We start from the raw sequence: 14447 nt of genomic DNA, 5'->3' as shown, positions 1-14447 counted from the left end.
TCTGGGAGAGGGCACCAGTGGCTCTGGGATGGGACCTAGTTCCCCGGTTTCCCAGGGGCCATCCCCTGTCCAGGCTCTGGTCTCCCAGCCACACGAGCGTTTTCCTGTGTCCACCTCCCACAGGTTCTCCACCAAATCTTGGCTGTCCCAGGTCTGCCATGTGTGCCAGAAGAGCATGATGTTTGGAGTGAAATGCAAGCACTGCAGGTGACGCATGGAGGGGTGGAAGGGACGGGAGAGGCAAGTGAATACCAAATGTGTAGTTTAGCAAGAGTCCTACTACGTGATTCACCTTGGCCTTAGGTTAAGTCAGAGTTCATGGGAACCGCTTTGAGAGTTCTTGAAGCTACTATTTATAATCCCATTTGGCATCCCATGGTATGTACAGCCCTCTCTAGGGAGATGAAGGAAGCATCATTGAGCCAGGCACTTCCTGAAGAAGAGGAAATTAGAGGTGGGCTTTGAGGGATGAGTAGAAGTTTACCAGAGAGACCAAGGAAGAAAGAGCGTTCTAGGTGTTGTGCCTTGTACAGAGTCTGAGAGGAATGGGAGAACCATTCTGGAAACTATACAGAGTTCTGAAGTTTAGCCTCATATGTTAGCACAGAGATGGGGAGAAGGGTCAGGTGGAGGTGAAAACAGAGATAGCTCTTGGTGTTCACAGAAGAGGAGGGTTGAGGGAGAATGTTGCTTCTCTACAAACGTAGCTTTCTTGTTTTGTGCCATGGTGCTTTCTGGTGGGGCAGAAGGACGAGGAAGGGGACAGCGTGGGGGCAGAGCATCCTCTGTTGCTCATAGAGGGTGAACCTGGAATTTCTGCTCCCAGATCGCTGCCCCTCCATTGCTTTGTGACCTTGGGCAAGCTGCTTGCTCTTTCCTGGGCCTCATTTTCACAATTAGGCAGGTGATTCCAGGTCCTCTCTCTACGAGGCTGCCAGATTCTGAGCTAGTGTGTGTAGGAAAAGCATTTAGGCTCCCACCAGACCAGAAGTGACAGTCTTGTGCATGTTTTTGGATAAATTGTGTTTTCCTGACAGTTCCCCTGACCACCAGGGAGATGCCAGAGCTTTCCACCAGTCTAGATCTGTTGTGGCTCCCGGTTTTAAATTGGGGACCTCCCGCTCCCTTTCGAGCAATGCATTTCACATGGAGACCATAGAATGACCCCTGAGCCCCATGCTCTCTGACGATCGTGGTATGAGAGTTGTAGGGCCCCAGTGTCAACCCATTTGATTGTCAAGGACCCCAAGACAGGGTGCAGCAGACGGGACCAAACAGAGGGCCCAGGTCTTTCCATTTGGGCTTGTGCTGACCCTCAGATCAGACCATGTGTCCCGTGTTGGAACATGGTGGGAAGGGCCACTCCTTGTACCCCTGGGATCCCTTGGTCATTGACACTCTCCTTCTGATTCATCTTTCTTGTAAGTTCAGGGTTTTGTCTCCAGTTTTCTGAATGTGAGTGGAGGGTGTCCTTTTCTTTAGAGAAGAGAAATAGATGTGTGACCCCCAGCAAGATAAAATGGGTACAATTAAAACTGCTTTGCCGTGAAGTCAGGCAGACACCACGGGACCATGTCCCGCTCTACAGACGGCAGCTGCTAGGATGATCGGTGTGGAATATTCCAGACTTTGGGGCTAATGTTTATTGAGGAATGCGTGGAGATCGAGGCAGTCGCGAGTGAGTGCTGCCCGGAGCTTCGGGTGGTGCCTGGAGCCCCCGACGCGTGCCTCGGGAGACCCCAGTGGCCCTCCGTGCACTGACCCTGCCGCCTTCTTTCCCAGATTGAAGTGTCATAACAAGTGTACAAAGGAAGCCCCTGCCTGTAGAATATCCTTCCTTCCACGTGAGTGTTCGCTCTTCTCTGCTCTCTGGGGCCGGGTGGACCTCTCTGTAGCTTGATCTGCTCCCTGCTGATGGTTCCCCCTTTTCCTTTTGAAACAGAACCTAGGCTTCGGAGGACGGAATCTGTCCCCTCAGACATCAACAACCCGGTGGACAGAGCAGCTGAGCCCCACTTCGGAACCCTCCCCAAAGCACTGACAAAGAAGGTACACAGACAGCTGCCTGCCCATCTGCTGCTTGTGCCGGGAGAAGCCCCCACCACCCCTGCCCTGGGGCTCCTCCTGCAATGCAGCAGTCAGCAGGGAGGTGGGACATGCAGCCCAAGGCCAGAGAGGGTGGCCCTCAGGGGTCTTGTCATTTTTGTAGACTTTACATTTTGTCCAAATCGTAGTTAATGTGCCTGTGGCCTCCTTCCCCGGTGCAGCTGGATGTTTCCTGAGCGCTTACTCTGAGTCGGGAACTTTTCCCATTGATCCTTTTGATCCTTACAATAGTTCTAAAAATCACATATTGCTGTTAGCTCCATTTTAGGTGAGGACCTAAGCAAGAACTTACAGGGTCCCCCGTGAGTGAAAGTCAGGCCCAGAGCGGGGGTCCTCTGCCACCGCACAGATTTTTGAAAGGAGAGTCTAAGAGGCCTGTTGCAGCCCCCAGGCACAGGTGTGCATGGTGGGGTCTGCAAGGTGCCTGTGCTCGTGGTGGCCTCGGATGACAGCCTCTGGTGACTGCGCAGCCAGTGGCCTCCCCGCAGCCCCAGACCGGGGCTTAGCACACCCTTGCCTCACTACGGAGGGGCATGCTGCTGGCTTCTCTGTGGCATGGGCCAGGCTGGGTAGAGGTTGGGGCAGGGAGAAGAGAGAGGCAAGTGGCTCTGCTCATTAACACCAGGGACCCAGAAAGTGCAGTCTGGAAGGCTGCTGCATGTCTTACTGCCCGACAGGGGAGGCCTTCAGAGCTGTCCGCGCTTATGGGCCTGCCTGTGTCCTCTCTCAGCCTCTCTCCACCTGTCATTGCATTGCCCCTGATGGTGGCATTCCATCCATCCAGGAAGAAAGGTGGGGTGGAGAGGTGTAGGACCACAGCTGAGCTCCCATCCCAACTAGTCCCCTTTCTTGCCTCTGTGACCTTGGGTGAATTCCTTTACCTCTCTGAGCCTCAGCTCCCTGGTGTGTAAAGTGGGGATAATCAGGCTTTGTTGACAGGGTGTCGGAGGGCTAATGAAGGGACGTTCTTGAACTTGCTTGTCAGGACCAGCGTTGTCCAGCCTGTCACAGATCGAGACACACTTCCTCGGCAGGGAAGTCCGCTAAAGAAAGCTGAGCAGGAGTCTTTAGGGGATGGGCACTGAGGGGAGGGTCTTTCTGTCCATCCTCCCCTTGAATATTAGACCCGGGGCGGACTTCCCGGTTTTCAAGCAGGGAGGGGAGGGGTCTAAGCACTGGGGTATGGAAGGGGCAGGCTGGGCAGGGCCGTGACAGACCCTGCCCACTTCTGGAGTCTCTGGTCCCACAGGAGCACCCCCCGGCCATGAACCACCTGGACTCCAGCAGCAACCCGTCCTCCACCACGTCCTCCACGCCCTCCTCGCCGGCACCCTTCCCAACATCATCCAATCCATCCAGTGCCACCACGCCCCCCAACCCCTCTCCGGGCCAACGGGACAGCAGGTTCAACTTCCCAGGTACCACCCTCGGGGCTTCTGTGTGCCTTCAGGATAGGGTGGGATGCCCCTTCTCTGCATGCTCCAGCAGGCTCAAGGTGAAACCCTGCGGCCAGTAAGAGCCTTTGCTGGTGGCCAAGTGCTGTGCCAAGCCCAAATACAGTACCGTATTTATACCTGATGTGAGCTCTGTGGTAGACGACATTATCACACCCATTTTACAGATGGGGACACTGAGGTTCAAGGGGAGTGCCTTGTCCTGAGCTGTATAACATGGAAGGGACAGAGCCAGGATCAAAGCCAACTCTGTCTGACATAAAGCCTTGATTCTTGACACAATCCCTGAACTGCTGTCCTGTGTGTGGGGCGGCTTGTCACGGGCATCACTCACTCAGGGCTTCTGAGCACTTGGGAAGCATGGCCAGTAGCACAGGGAGCTGGGGCAGGCCCAGAAGGCCTGGGAGAGGGACTCTGGGGCTCGGCTGCTTACCTGCTCCGTTGCTTACCTGCTCAGGTGATCCGAATAAACTGCTTAAGGGGGAGCTTTTGTTCCCATAAAACAGGAGACCCCGTGAGGTTGGGATTAGGTTATTCCCACTGTGTAGATGAGGACACAGAGTCTCAGCATGCTCTGTAGGACCAGGGTCCCCCATCTCTCGGCCAGGCTGGGGGTGTCCCACCTCTCCAAGGCTTGCCTATTTCGGGATGAGCCCAGGCCTTGGCTTCCCTGGCAGCTCCTTGTAGCTGGTCTCAGCCCTCCAAGTATTTCGGTTGGTGGCCAGGAGACAGGCACAGCCGCTGGGACCCTCCGGTTTACTCTGGGCCCGGACAAGTCAGGACCCATCTGTCACCAGCCCTTGGGGCTCCAGGCCTCAGAGGACAGAGCCATAGCTTTTCCTGTGCTGGGCAACCCTCAGCTGGGGCCACATGTGGCCAGCAGGAGGCCAGGCAGCCTCTCTGGACCCGTTTTACCAGAGTGCCAGGGATTTCTTTCAGGGATGCTGGGAGACTGAGATTTTGTAGGAATCTTTTCTTTCACCTGTCCCTTCGCCTTAACGTGCACCTGGCTGGGGCTCTCCTGCACCGTCCCGAGCACACCCATCCCCTCCCCACAGCAGAGCTGGAGCCCATTGGAGTAACCTCCCTCTTCACATTCTGCTCTGTCATTAATTTCCGAAACTGGATCTTTTGCTGAACTTCTAGTTTGGGTTTTTCTAAAAGGAAGGCCTTATTTGAAAAACAACAGCCACAGAAAAGGTCCATTTTGTGATGTCAGCCAGAGTCTCTCAGCTTTCTCTGACATCCGTGGGCTGGGCCCTCATTGTCCTGTGCCCAGAGCCCTCACTCTGGCCAGGATCTGTGATCTCGCTGGTCATGGCTGTGCCTGGGGCCCAACCTGGTGAACCTGGGGAAGGAATGATGCCTATCGTGCACCTACTCTGTACCATGGGGGAGCATTTCTGTTTATCACGAAGAATAAACCTGGGGAAAGGCTGTCTCTACCCCTGGTTTTACCCTAGGACAACTGTGTCCGAATCCAGACCCCCAGCACGTCCCCTTCTGTCCCCCTGAAGAGAGGTCGTTTTTTGTTCTCTTTTGGATGGTGAGGTCGGGTCGCTGAGGCCTCAGCACCTCTGGAGGTGAATGATGTGGGGCCGGAGTGGGGGCCGCTTCTCTTTCACAAGCGCTATTTCCTCACCCTTGTATCTCGCCCTCCTGGGCTCACGCACACTTCACAGAGAAGCAAGCCTGGGAGGCGAATGGATTGGGCAAGTCCTCCAGGCCCAGCCCTTTCCCTCCTGGGGGCTCCGCGGGCTCCTGCTTCCTTCCAGCTCCCTTTCTCCTTCCTGCATGGATCACCCTGCTCAGCCCCACCCTATAACCAGCCCCTCCTCGCCAAGCCCCTGCATTTGCTGTTCTGTGTGTGTGACTCACCTCCTCTTCTGTTTAAAGCTGCCTACTTCATTCATCATAGACAGCAGTTTATCTTTCCAGGTGAGTCCTCTGCATGGTCCCACTAACTGCCCCATGCCGCGAGCCCTCCGTCCCGCCCACCTGGGTACCCTCTCCCAGGGCACCTCTGAGTGCCTGAGTCTCACATACACCTATTTGAGAGCTGACTGTGTATAACAGCTGGGAAGGGAGCAGGGTGGGTCACCTTGAGAGTGGGCCCTTCACAGGGGTAGTGATCTGCTGGGAGGGACCATGACATCCGTCATCTTCAGCCTCTTACCCAGAGACTACAGGCAGCTTACCCAGGGTCACACAGCTGGGGAGGTGGCGGAAATCCATTTTGCAGAGCGAAGGGAGAGACCTTTCTGCCGATGCCTTATAAGCATCTGTTAGGATGTCTTCCCTTACATCCTGACAAGGAAGCTACTTACAGAAGCTGTCTTAGAAGGGGAAGCCAGTTTAGAATAGTCTGTGGTCTCACCCTCCTGAGCATTGCTGCCTGGCGCCATCTGCTGGCGATGAGATGAAATGCAGCTTTAACTTTCAATCTCATTGATTCTCTTCCACAAAAATTGTTTTGCACACCCACTACGTGCACTGCTTTTGCATTTGGCTGTATTCCTGCCCTCAAGGAGTTTATGTGGTTAGTACTTATTTCTCCAGCTGAGGGTGACAGGCGTTCGTGTACTTAATCAGCAACCTTAATTCTTAATTTAGCCAAATGAAGTCTCAGTGTGTTTAGACAAAGACTGTAGCTAATTGTTTTTCTCCTGGGTTAAACAGACCTGTCTTGAAGTCACAGTATTTAGGTCAGTCCAGGATTTTCTGTCTCAGGCCTTGCATTGGCTTTTTGTTTCCTCCAGACATTTCGGCATTTCCACAGGCAGTCCCATCCCCTGATGCGGCGGACAGCACCCGGTAGGCCTCCCAATGCTGTGTCCTCTTTCTCTTCTGTGGGGATTTGTTAAAGCTAGACCCGCACCCCTGGCCACCTCCCACCCCGCCTTTGCGTGTCTGACTGCCTGCTCTGGATGCTGAGCTGGCCGGCTGGGGTTTTCCGTGGACTCATTCACTCCCTGGACCAGTGAACTCGGCCAGAGGGTTTTATTAGCCTCCAGCGTATGCAGTCCATGTGGGGAGGGCTATTTTCGAATCTGGGGCAGTCTCATGACCCAGGAGAGGTGGGCAAAGGCCACTTAGAGTTAGAGATGCCTACCACAAACAGCTCCTGTTTAGGGAGCCCCATTCCCAGTGTCCAGCTCTGCTGAGCCCTTGATTCCCATCTCCTCACACAGTCCCATCTGGTGAAGGCAGGTATCGAAGTAGGTGGCGTCCTTAAAGGCGAAAGCCCCCACAGAGAAGTTAAGAAATTATATGAAGTCACACAGCTAGGAGGTGACAGCCGGTTCTCAAGGCGAAGTTCAGGTCCCGTGTGTGTATGTTCAGAACCCCATGCACCGGGCATCAGATTTGAATGGGCCTTGGTGGTTCCTGCCCTCCCCTCATCCCCCACCGCCCTCAGGTTAGGCTGAAGAAGGCCGAGGCCAAAGAAGGGAAACGGGGTTTGGTCTTTGGCTTCCTGTCTGTTTCTGCGGCATCCAGACTGCCTTTCCCACAGGCAGGTGGGTCACAGTAAGGATGCGGGCCCAGGAGCCCTCTGTCAGACCTCCCATGGGAGTCCTCTGCCCAGCCGAGAGCAGAGTGGCCTGCCCTCAGGGTCTCCCTGACGAACTGTTTGACTCTTAGGCTTGACAACCAGCCCAAAGCAGACGTGTTGGAGGATCACGAAGCAGAGGTGAGTGAGGGTGACACGCAGCCCAGAGACCCTGCCTTCTCTCTCCTCTCCACCTCGTCTCAGCACTCCCAGGGGTGTAGGGAGTCCATGGGTGCCACCACCTCAGGAACCCACTGAGGCATGTACATAGTGGGGAAGAATGATGAGGAACAATGAAGCAGGCTTCTTCTTCTTCTTCTTCTTTTTTTTTTTTTTTTTAAATCTTTGAAGCTAAAGTAAGCTCTCAGGGTTCCCAACCCTACCCTGAGGCCCGGGGCCTAGCGTGGGAAGCTCTGGTTCCATCTGTCTGGGGTGCGGCCAGGCATCTGTATGATGTCAGAGCCCCCAAATGCTTAGCCAGGCCCAAGAACCGCTGTCTTAACCCAGCCACGCAGTGTGGCTTAGACTAACTGACTTCTGCCTGGAGGACAGTTAGACACTTGGTTTAAACAAAGGAATGCCCAGAAAGGATAAATGGGTTAAATTCGTCTATGCTGGGGGTTGTTAACGTTCTTTCCTAGCGATTAGATGGTGTCCTCTGTAGGCCTTGGAGCCCTCTCAGAAAGAAGGGCTCAGGGCCCACCTGAGCCAGACGCCATATTTTGTGAGTGACGACATCAACACCCTGTGGTGCCAAGTGACCTGGCCACTGTCCACAGCAGGCCAGTGCAGAACTGCGACGAGACCCCGGGCTTCCAGCCCCCATGAGTCTCTCCCGGGCCTGTGGGTAGGGCGAGTCGTCTGAGCCCAGGTCCGCCACCCATCTCTATGCCTTCCCCCTCCTTCCAGGCTGAGGAGCCAGAGGCCGGCAAGTCAGAGGCAGAGGATGATGAGGATGAGGTGGACGACTTGCCCAGCTCCCGCCGGCCCTGGCGGGGCCCGATCTCTCGCAAGGCCAGCCAGACCAGCGTGTACCTGCAGGAGTGGGACATCCCCTTTGAGCAGGTGGAGCTGGGCGAGCCCATCGGGCAGGGCCGCTGGGGCCGGGTACACCGCGGCCGCTGGCACGGTGAGGTGGCCATCCGCCTGCTGGAGATGGACGGCCATAACCAGGACCACCTGAAGCTGTTCAAGAAGGAGGTGATGAACTACCGGCAGACACGGCACGAGAATGTCGTGCTCTTCATGGGAGCCTGTATGAACCCGCCCCACCTGGCCATCATCACCAGGTAACCGAGCCGCCCCACCTCTCCGTGCCCCCCGCCCCACCGGCCGCATTGTCAGCCCCATTATCATGCCTGTTGTTAAACTAAAAGGGTTTGTGTATACTCACATTTTTAAAACTATTCCTTTATAAGAACCTGTCTTCTGGGCTCGCACCTGCTTTCCCCAGGCTGAGCGCGGGTCTGAGGCCAGTCTCGGTCTTTACCACTCACCCAGCATTCCTGGCACGTCAGCGACCCCAGCGGTGTGCTCGTAACTGTGGAGCCAGCGTGGTTTCAGCCCTAGTTGTGGTATCTCTCCATTCCTGTGGTGTAAATACCCTCCCCATGGCTGATTTCAGGCTACCAGCACAAATCACTGAGAGTGGCCTGGGTCTGGGTTCTCTCTCGGTCTGATCACTGGTCACCCCCAGTTTATTTAGCCGGTCCTCTCGGGCTGGGCACTTTGCCGTAATGAACGATTTGGTTCCCTGTGTCCGAGACCTTCTGGGAGGGCACATGCTAGGCAAGAGTATACGTATGTGATGTTCTGACCTAAGCTGTCTGTTTTACTGCAGAAAGTCCCCACCCGTCCTCCCTCCCCCACCCTGCAACTTGGGTGCGTGACTGTTCATCCCCCCCCCGCCCCCCTGCAGCACCCAGAGTGTGAGGTTGAAACATTTTGGACCCTATGGTTTGTAAGAACCTTTTTTCTCCTCTCAAACAGACTATATTTACTAAGTAAAAATTAATTTCCCATTTGCCTGTTTATCAGAGACATAAAGCAGACCCACTAGAATTCCTGAGCAGGGTGGTACCGCCCACGTAACCCAGGGGACAGAATGCCAGCCCAAAGCACAACGACGTGATGCTTTAGCTTACACCATCTCAACAGCACCCAGGGCCCCAGCCCCCAGCTCTGTCCGTCCATGCATCCGTCCGTTCTCTCTTCACCCAGCCGGGGCTGTGAGAACCTGAGTCTGCTTAAAGGGAATAAATAGCAAGATGTTCATTACCCCCAAAATTCACATTTTAGGATATGCTGAGGGGATTCGAATGCAGACAAGGAATCATCAGCCGATATCCCACACCCCCTCAGCCGGTTCTCAAAGTTGCTGAGGCTCCAAGGATCCTGTCTCTTTGGAGGGGTTGCCTAAAACTAGCCCCTTCATGAGATGCCTTCGTGAACTTCTTTTGGGAACAGGGGAGTGAGCCATACGTTCTCTCTGGGTCCTTGCCCACCCCGGGCTTTAGGAGTCCATGCAAGGAGTGGCCCAAAAACTTGAACCCATTGTCCAGGAATCTGTCTGACCCCCGTGATGCCACCCCCCTCCTACACAGGGCTTTACTGTAATGAAATCTCTGTGATCAGAGAACAGTAAAAATGATCATGAGCATCATTCCGGAGAGCCCCAGATGTTGCCTGCTTATAGTCCTAAAAGACCAGGTTCTTCCCCAAGTTTGAGGGACAAGTTTCTGCCTCAAATCCTCCAAGGCTGGGTTGCTCTGGGTTGCCAGGAGCCTTGCTGAGCTGGGTTTCCTGTTCTGGGGTGCACAGGCTGAGCCACAGGGAACGGGGTACGTGTGTGTGTGTGTGTGTGTGTGTGTGTGTGTGTGTGTGTGTGTGTGATTTTGCACACTCAGGCCAGGCCCAAGAAGGAATGGGTGTCAGGGGCTTGGTGGAGAACGAGGATTCCAGTGCCCACGGGCGAGGGGACAGAGAGAGACCTCTGGCGGTTGGGGTCACAGCTCTCTCCACGGCTACTCTCAGGCTTCCCGGAGGCTGGGGTTCGGCTACACTGGCCCCACCCCTCAGCCTGACCCCACCACTCTCGACAGCTTCTGCAAGGGGCGGACGTTGCACTCATTTGTGAGGGACCCCAAGACATCTCTGGACATCAACAAGACCAGACAGATTGCTCAGGAGATCATCAAGGTAAAGGACTATCCAGCTGGCTCCAGGGTTCCTGGCCACCCCCTGCTCTGTCTCTTCTCTGAGCTGGGCTTCCTCAAGGGTGGGACCCCAGCGCCTTCCCTCGGTCCGTGTCTCACCCACTTAAAGCCAGGAGCTGGACGCCCAGTCTGTGACGATGGATGGATTGGTCAGGGAGGAACACAGTAGGGTTTAAAGACACGTGGCCTAAGTTCGACTCCTGGTCCCTCCAGTTATGTGACTTTGGACAGGTTATTTAGCCTCCCTGAGCCTTAGCTTCCTCCCCCCGTAAGATGGGAATTCCATTGTAACCTCCCCCATTGGATTGGGGCAAGAGGAGGATGGGGTCATCTGCTCAGAGCACATTGGGCCCAGGCCCTGGCACAGAGGGAGAATCTGCCAGAACTGGATTAAGGGTGGGCCCAGGCTTTCTGCCTTCAAGTGTCCAGATCCAAGCTGCATGAGGACTGGCCCTCAGGCAGCCTTTTTTCTTTCTTTCATCTTTTTTTAAAAGTAATAAAACACAAATGAAAGAAAAGCTTCTTTGTAAGTTGCTGGCTTTAGCACCAAGCAGGCCTAGATAAAAGCCAGACTACTGCTGGGTCAGAGTTCCTCCTTGCTTGCTTTCTGTTGAAACGCTTGCTCTGACCAACTCGCCCCAACTCCCTGTCCCCTGCCTCCTCTCTTGCCTCCATCCCTGCCTTTCCTTTTTCTCCCTCTCTCTTCCTGGCATGTGTTTGTGTGTGTGTGTGTGTGTGTGTGTGTCCTTTCCTTTTTCTCCCTCCCACCTCCCTCTTTCTGGTGCACGCACGCGCCTGTGTGTGTCTTTACCAAAGAAATCCCAAAGTCATAGTGACCTTCATGAGCAAACCAAGATTTCCACGTGACACGTAACCATGTGGCTGAATTAACAAATTAAACTTTTAAAGCCTCAAAATTAAAATAGCACATTTACGCCTTCATGCGCAGTAAGCCACATTTCAGAGGAGTTGGAGGGAGCTGCTGGGTGTCACACCTGTTCCCTCAAACTTGCTGGGCCCTGGTCCCTTCCGGCTCCCCTGCTCTGTCCTCCTCCTCTAAACTGTCTTCTGTCCTTATGGTCAGAACACTGGGGAATCTGTGTCTGTTGCTGAGGTCGGATGGATGAGCTCTCTGGAAGATTCTAGGGGCAGACAAGAAAAGCTACTCAGAGACTTCAGAGATGCAGATCCTGAAGCTGGCTTGTTGGCTTGTTTGGTTTTCCTCTTGCTGAGAAGTGGTCACCTGTCCCCTTCCGCTGGAACCTTCTAAGCCACTTCCTTTTATACTCATCTGTGGTTTTGAGGTTCAAAATACAATAGCAGGGTCCTGAACTTGAGCTGGCTTTGTGAGGTAGGGGCCACTCTGGGAACACTGGGAAATTGTGGGAAGGGCAGGGAGTCCATGCTCCAGACCTGGGCATTTGATATCTTGTCTGTTGAAGCTGGCTTTTTGAGGCAGCTCTCTTGCAAACAAAGCTCAGAGGGGGACAGCAGTTTGTCCTCCATCATACAGCTGGTCCCTGTTCAGCCCATGTTTGGGGGGCGGGAGTGGTCTTAGGCCACTGAGGAAGGCTTGTGCCTTGGTTTGGTTTGGGAAATGGTAGATATTCTAGGAATGACCTTCTTATGTTCAGGATGGAATATTGGCAAGGAGTAAGTCACTCTCTCCTAGAACTCTCTGCTTCCACTGCATGGGGACAGCGGACCCCACACCGTCGCCATCGCGTGCCTTGTGTTAATTCATCTCCGACACTCTTCAGACCCCCTCAAACTGAGCTCTGGCCTCAGCTGATTTCTGTCTGATTCTGCCTCATGGTTCATTCTTTCTATTTCTTAAATGTGGTTTCTTGTTTACTGTTTTACTTCTCACCCCGAGAGAGTTTGAAAGCCGCCAAAGGACTCTTCATAGTGTGGGAAGTGACCTCAGTGTGGGAGGTCAGGAGGCTGGGAGGTGGCCTTACATGGGCCTCTTTCTGAGTGGGTGGGGATGGCTGTTCCAGCAGTAGCCTCTCGCCCCCAATCCCAAGGGCATCAGGGTACATGAGAGTCTTGGGTTTCATGTCAGATGACAGCTTGACCTTGGATGAGATGGTGCCTGTGTTAGGTCACCTGTATCCCATACACCTGGCCAGTGTTCACCTCCAGATCAAGCGGTGGTTGCAAGTCCCCCAGCCCTGTCCTTTCCCTGGGTAGACGAGGAAACAGGCTCAGAAGTGCAGCGTCCAAGGCTACACGGTGACCTAGAACCTGAGCCGAGACGGAACATAGGGACATGGGTGGTAGTCAAGGTCTCCCTCTACCCCAGCACGGTTACTGGGACTACCTGTATTCAGGGGCTCCCTTTGTGGGAGTTCCTCTCTGCTCCCCACCCTGAGCCCTTGCCTAGCCTGAGGGGGAGGCACATTGTACAAAGCCTGATAGAGACCCTATAGATCACTTGATTCTCATATGACCTAACATGGGGCTAGGGGGGTAGTTATCGTCACTCTTTATATACTTCCTGGCCATCCCCCCAGCTCCCGACCCACACCCTCTCTACACTTCACACCTGAGCCAAGTATATGGTATCTGTTTGACACCATGGTGACGTGGACCAGCCTGGGACCAAACCTCAGCCATGCTCCTTAACTGCTATGTGGCCTGGAGCCAGTGACTTTCCCTCTCTGAGGCTTGGTTTCCTCATCGGTACCATGGAGACCATTCTGCCGTCTAGGGTTCTGAAGATGGCTTGAGCTGACTTGGGAAGGGCCTCCAGCTGCCAGCCCAGCCTGGGTCCTGCCCCGCTGACATGAAGCTCTCTGTCTCCCAGGGTATGGGCTATCTCCACGCCAAGGGCATCGTGCACAAAGATCTCAAATCCAAGAACGTCTTCTATGACAACGGCAAAGTGGTCATCACTGACTTTGGGCTGTTTGGGATCTCGGGTGTGGTCCGAGAGGGCCGGTGAGTTGACTTCGGGTGTCTGTACAGGACAGGGAGGACCTGGGCTGTACCAGCCAGGCCTCGACATGCAGTTCTTGCTGTCCGTTGGTGAGAGGGGCAGCCCTCCCTGCAGGAAAGGCTAAGTTCTACTGCGGTCCTGTCCTGTAGTTCTGGTCCAGAATCAGGCTTGGGTGACGTTTGGGTCCCTTGTACATAGTACTTCATTCTCAGGCTGACGCCCATAGCAGGCTGCGTCCCCAGGGTTCACGACCCCAGGGAGGGAGACACGATGAGGAAGAGCATCAGGTTTTATTTCCCCCAAATCTTGAAGGGTGGTGATTGGGGAGAAAGGCTCTCTCAAGAATCTGGGGGACCTCCGGGAAGGAGGGTGGCAGTCTGGCTGGAGACTGAGCCCTGGGCCAGGTTGTAAGATACACGGGCAGACTGATTGTCTCCTGGGCCGGAGAATCTGCTCCCTGCTGATACTGGTTACCAGCCGGCTTTCCTGGAAAAGCTGGTTATCACCCTTCTCCAGGTGCCTCGGCAGGTGCAGATCTGCAGACTGTTTTCTGGGATGTGCACGGGGGGTGTGCTCGTCCTGGGGCATAGGTGTGCTGGGCAGCCTCTTCGCTGCTGGCTGAAAGGCCCCATGCCCTTGCCCTGGCTTCTTGGCCTCCAGGCGTGAGAACCAGCTGAAGCTGTCCCATGACTGGCTATGCTACCTGGCCCCGGAGATTGTGCGCGAGATGACCCCTGGGAAGGATGAGGACCAACTGCCGTTCTCCAAAGCTGCTGACGTCTATGCCTTTGGGTGAGGAGGCCCCTGATTTCCCCATCCTGGGGCTCTGAGGCCAAGTGTGGCCAAAAGAAGGGGCCCGCTGGCTGGCAAGGGGACGGCAAGGAGGCAGGGGCGGTGGTGTGCTGAGTCCTGGTTCTGCCACTTGTTGGCTAAGGGTCCACATCCTGGATCTCTTCCCCTGCTGTGAAATGCAGAGAATTACGGTGCCTCCTATGAGGTTGCTTCAGGAGGACTAAGGTGATTTCTGGGCGTCAGTCTCACCCAGTGCCCCGTGAGGATGCTGACCAGAGCTCAACACTGTCCCTCTGGGAGAACCAGGGGGTTCCGCCAGCCCATCTCTAGTGCCCCACAAAGGTGACCAAAAGAAAAACAGAATAGGAATACAATGTGAGCCAGATACA

General features: G+C 54.7%; 1 protein-coding gene across 5 annotated transcripts in view; it reads left to right on the top strand.

Moving 5' to 3' along the window:
- Window positions 1-14447, top strand: part of KSR1 (kinase suppressor of ras 1) — a 141105-nt gene that overhangs the window by 114218 nt on the left and 12440 nt on the right. For 4 of the 5 annotated variants that reach the window (XM_032845360.1, XM_032845361.1, XM_032845363.1 and 1 more), the window contains exons 7-17: window positions 124-207; window positions 1783-1844; window positions 1943-2049; window positions 3356-3524; window positions 5457-5498; window positions 6320-6374; window positions 7203-7251; window positions 8020-8399; window positions 10212-10308; window positions 13135-13268; window positions 13927-14058. In XM_032845360.1, the coding sequence (XP_032701251.1) occupies window positions 124-207; window positions 1783-1844; window positions 1943-2049; window positions 3356-3524; window positions 5457-5498; window positions 6320-6374; window positions 7203-7251; window positions 8020-8399; window positions 10212-10308; window positions 13135-13268; window positions 13927-14058 (1311 nt within the window). The remainder of the gene's footprint in view (window positions 1-123; window positions 208-1782; window positions 1845-1942; window positions 2050-3355; window positions 3525-5456; window positions 5499-6319; window positions 6375-7202; window positions 7252-8019; window positions 8400-10211; window positions 10309-13134; window positions 13269-13926; window positions 14059-14447) is intronic. The other variant, XM_032845362.1, reaches the window with a different exon arrangement.

Source organism: Lontra canadensis, unplaced genomic scaffold (genome assembly GCF_010015895.1).
Source record: "Lontra canadensis isolate GAN:19392208 unplaced genomic scaffold, GSC_riverotter_1.0 scaffold163, whole genome shotgun sequence".
Lineage (NCBI taxonomy): Eukaryota > Metazoa > Chordata > Mammalia > Carnivora > Mustelidae > Lontra > Lontra canadensis.
The sequence above is the reverse complement of the archived record's forward strand: the minus strand, read 5'-3'. Positions and strand labels throughout refer to the sequence as shown.